The sequence below is a fragment of the Macrobrachium nipponense genome, chromosome 18, assembly GCF_015104395.2.
Source record: "Macrobrachium nipponense isolate FS-2020 chromosome 18, ASM1510439v2, whole genome shotgun sequence".
Lineage (NCBI taxonomy): Eukaryota > Metazoa > Arthropoda > Malacostraca > Decapoda > Palaemonidae > Macrobrachium > Macrobrachium nipponense.
Window position 1 is genome coordinate 78,710,994 of NC_087211.1, and position 5,000 is coordinate 78,715,993.

The 5,000-nt window shown below is 35.3% G+C and overlaps 1 protein-coding gene across 1 annotated transcript in view; it reads right to left on the reverse strand.

The window, feature by feature from the left end:
- The window catches only part of LOC135197232 (zinc metalloproteinase nas-23-like), an 86,299-nt gene that overhangs the window by 31,437 nt on the left and 49,862 nt on the right, over window positions 1-5,000 (reverse strand). The window contains exons 4-5 of the mRNA XM_064224317.1: window positions 4,000-4,127; window positions 1,655-1,745 (exon numbers count right to left, since the gene is read on the reverse strand). Of these exons, the coding sequence (XP_064080387.1) occupies window positions 1,655-1,745; window positions 4,000-4,127 (219 nt within the window). The remainder of the gene's footprint in view (window positions 1-1,654; window positions 1,746-3,999; window positions 4,128-5,000) is intronic.

Genomic DNA, 5,000 nt, shown 5'->3' on the forward strand with positions numbered 1-5,000 from the left:
TGCTTGGGTTCTCATGAAGACAACCGTATGCGCATAAATGACGGAAGTCACTCAGCGTATACCGCTCGAGTTACGTCAAACCCTCCGGTACACTATAGCGGTTTTCTTAAGGTAGGTTGGGAACGGAAGCAAAACCATTATGGTGCTGAGGTTCCCCCATCTCTTCACAAGTGATCACTACCTTTCAGGATTAAACTAAATGATCTTGAAGCGTTAGAAGCCTTAGTTGTGAAATAGGTTTTACTTTATTATTATCGATAAGGTGAACCGAAAACATTCCTGAAAGCTATCCTTAAAGTTTTAAATTTAAATATAAGTAAATTTACGTAACTGTGGATTTGTTTCGCCATTATTATTATTATTATTATTATTATTATTATTATTATTATTATTATTATTATTATTATTTATTATTATTATTATTATTATTATTATTATTTATTATTATTATTATTAAAAAATCTTCATAGTAGCACGAGTCTTCAAATGGAGAAACAAATCCACAGTTATGGAAAGGTACATATATGTAAATTTAAAAACAGCAAGGATAGCTTTCCTTGCAGTCTTTAAATTTAAATATATGTACATTTACTTAACTGTAGATTTGTTTCTCCATTATTATTATTATTATTATTATTATTATTATTATTATTATTATTATTATTATTATTATTATTATTATTATTATTATTATTATTATTATTATTATTATTATTATTAAGGGCAGTTTTCAACTTTGTTTAAATGAGAAAGGGAAACTAGAACAAAGTAGAGTTGAAGAAGTTGGGCAGCTCAAGTAAAGACCAAATAGAAATAGTGGAAAGTAAAAGGCAGAAAGCGTCGCGCCTTGAACCTTAGGAACCACTATAAAAAAAAACTTTTCTTCCTTCTTACACTTTGCTACTGCTGCTGCCTACGACATAATATGAAACTGTTATTCAAGTCGTCTTGGTTGGTAGGTAGAGTCCAGACTCATACACTAGACCTATTACCCCATTCAACACCTTACCACACTTACTAGGCAAAAGGGTTCTTGTTGACAGAAGGCCAGAGCAATCTAGACCAACCAACCAACCGTTTTTAAGATTGAGATTCTAGTTGAGGGTTCGAGTTACTAGACTGATCTAGACATCCTCGTCATGAAAAAATACTTCAGCACATAAATACAATGTTAAATTTAGCATTGAAATGTAAATTTTACTATGTAATATATTCTGCATATATAGTGCACGTTTTTATAATCAGTTCCAAACTTGACTCACTTTCCATTCTTACTTGCAAGCGCATCTCCCATTCTTACTAACTAAAGAAGTGCAGTCACGACTTCCGGTCTTTGTTGGCACTCCCCCTTCCGCCCCGAGGCGAGAGAGAGAGAGAGAGAGAGAGAGAGAGAGAGAGAGAGAGAGAGAGAGAGAGAGAGAGAGCTCCGGGCGGCCCCTCTTCCTTTCATTTCGCTCAAGTCATGGCGTGGATCAAGACGACATGAATGCCAGGGTCTTTAGCTTCTTAATTGTAGTTCAGTTATTCATATGTTCATAGTTCTTGCATAATGTATAAAATCGAACAATCATCAAAAATATATAAAAACTTGTAGAAAGGTAATCTTAATTGTTTTTTCTTTTTGAAAATAGTTCTGTAATATAATTGCAATACTTACTGAATTCGGCCGAAAACTGGTAAGGAACGACACCACCTGGCCACAATCTGAAGTAATCCGAGACTGCGTTTTTATCTTGGGCGCCTCCCTAGAAAAAAAAATGAGTAGACGTTATTTATCATAAAAACTAGCGTATCAAACCAAAGTCTTGAGCACCCAAAAACTACGTCTGAAGTATATCATAAAAAGACATGTTATTCTCCCGTGGTATCATACAGTTCTTAAAGCGTGCTTACAAGTTTTCCTCATGACCTAACATCGTAATTATTTTTGCTTGGAAGGCAGGTTTTGCATGAAGCTCCCAGATTATGAACGGGTCAAAAGATAATAATAAAAAAAAAGTATCTCTGAGGTGAAATCAGTCGGGGCTACAAACAAGTTCAAGCACCAAACAGTTTTCTGCATCATCACTCATTAACCTCTGCGAATCAGATGCCAATGAGTGTAGCCTTTTAACCTGGTTACTTTCACAACACACATCAATTAGACCCTTTATTATAGAATAAGAGACTGCTGACGGTGCGAGCAACAACACCTTAAACACAGGGCCTTGTTTAATATTTCTCTTTTAAATTCGTCTAACATCACTGTTAGCTGTTTTTGTATCCGTGAACAATTTCAGAACATCAGCAAGTAACAATCAATTACGCATAACATATGATAATTTATGAATAATTATAAAAATGTTAGATATTTTTTTATGATTCTTCAGACATTGTACTTTTCTTGGAGTGATAAACGCTATCTTCTGAAAAAGGCCTTAGCCCATTTTCACAAATATCTTTTAAATGTTCTGTCACCTTAGACTATAGATTAAAGCTTCCCTGGAAAAGTGGAGATTAAGTGGTAACAGGAAGTTGTTAATAGCCTCTTGTTAAGGCTATCAATATTCATTGTCTGCACTATGCTGTTTGTGGTTAGTACCTGGAACTGACTAAATAGGTTTTTTCTTAGGTTACTCGAAATAAAGAAAAAATCCCCTACATTGAAACGAAAAACAACCACTGCAAATCAGATATGAAATGAAAGAATCAATACAACTTAATAATTAGATTTTTTGTAAGTGACAGATATTAACTACGACAGCTTAGCCGCGTAAGAAAGCAAAGGAGGTCTAAAAGAGTCTGCAAACATACCCTAACGAGTTTTTAGGGAAACCAAAGTTGATGTGAGGTTGCTTCCTTTAATTGCGCCTCGAAGCAATAGAGCTAAAAACCAGAAACGAGAGTTGGTCACCACTCTTTTCCAGATTTTTTTTCCCTCTTCATCTTCTTTTAGCCTCTCCTCACGGCCTCCTCTTTTTCACTCCAAAATTTTCATGCTCTAGAGCAACTTGTGCTCGAACGTCACAAATGTCTTCGAAGGGTCTTTCCTTCCTCTTGCAATGTCATTTATAGGCTGTCAAGCACTTCAGATCGCTAGGGTGTGGCCAGGTAGAATTGCAATTGGAATACAAAATTTAGTCCAAAGGTCATTCACCGCTGAAAGGGAAACTGGGACTAGAATGGTTTTGAAGGTGCAACGGGAGAAAGACCTCGCAGTTTGCATTGTGGAACAATTGTGAGGAAAGAATGGAAAGTAAGATGTCGGAAAGATCACATGAGCGTAGGTACTAAAAGGAATAAAAGGAGTTGCTGCTAGGGACCGAATGGACCTTAAGTAATACCAACAGTGCAGTGCATGAGGTGAACTGATGGCACCAGATCGCTATATACGTGGGTTGCCAGGCAGGAACATAAATGTAGCCAGATCTGAGCCACTTAAAACTTAACGGTAATCCCTGGTTTAACACTAACTTATATATTCTATGCCGACAACGTGTTGCGAAAACCGATGTTTGGCAGCGTAAAAAAAAAAAAAAAAAAAAAAAAAAATTGCTTTGCTTAAAAAAAAAAAAGTTTTTTATCAAGAAGTCTGAAATCGAATATGGTTTTAATGTTGATTTTAAACCCATGGCTATACTTTGGAAAACTTTCACTGGAAAAGACTGCCGTGACCAAATATACTTTTATTATAACAGAGACGTTTGTGAACACGGGAAGTCCTGATTAGCACAACCCTGGCGATCTTTTAGTGCTTGAAACTATAGGTTCCGACTCATCGCCCAATTGCTTTGCTTAAAAAAAAAAAAAAAGTTTCTTATGAAGAAGTCTGATATCAAATATGGTTTTAATGTTGATTTTAAACCTATGACTATACTTTGGAAAACTTTCACTGGGAGAGACTGCCGTGACCATATATACTTTAATATAACAGAGACGTTTGTGAACACAGGAAGTCCTGATTAGCACAACCCTGGCGATCTTTTAGTGCTTGAAACTATAGGTTCCGACTCATCTTACCTGTTTAATTCTTTGAAGATTAGGATTGGGCAAAATGTCCCCCTCCGGTAGCCCGGCCATTTCAATCGGATCTCGAACGAGCCCAGGGCTCCACTCAAACAGGAGCTGATTTTTCAAAGCCGTCATATCTGATGGGAGAGAATGCAACTGGTGACAAAGAAGTGGTGTCATGTTCAAAATTCCTGTATTTTCTCTTTCTCGTGATTATTGTATAAAAAGCGTTAAACAATATTGGACAATATAGGCAGCCACTAAAGTGATTGGCCATTTAGCATATGGTATACATATAATATTAAAATGTTAAACAAATAAGTGTTGGTCATATTCAACATTTTAACGCAAGTACATAAATTTCTAAGCACCGCCATTAAAATCTAGAAGCAGAAATTGTACCTAAACCTGACGAACGAAAAGTATGCAGCCCTTAGAGACAGATTTGCTAAGAAAAAAAATAAATAAAAATAACTACATTAAAAGCATCTACAAACTGTACAAGCGAATTCATTCTAAACTGCGCAAACAAGTTTCCCTTAGACGGTATATGAAAGTTGAACAGATTCTTTAAAATATACAGAAAATCATTACAGGAGCTGTAAAATTTGCGCAATACACAAAATGATGTACGAAATGACTAAGAATTTATGTCAGTTATAACAGACGTAAAGTTAATTTCGGTCCATCTTAATATTTCAAGCATAAAATCACATCAAAATTTTGTGCGCTTTTAAACACCAAATAAAGAAAAAATTACTTTGCTTTGTCATCAGATCTTTTCTTCTCAATCTTGGTCAATATTGTAAGGTTATTACTGGTCATCATAGGATTTACTTGGGTTAAGTGACAGCCGCATCTCTTAACATTTCTTGTGAATTGTAGCTGCACTCTTTAAAAGATTCATAATTACAAACAGTTAGATGAAATTTCTCACGAAGTACTGGGAAATCCTTCGTGTTTTCTTTTTGAGACACTGATTTTCATTGGTGATAAAAAATTGTTTATAC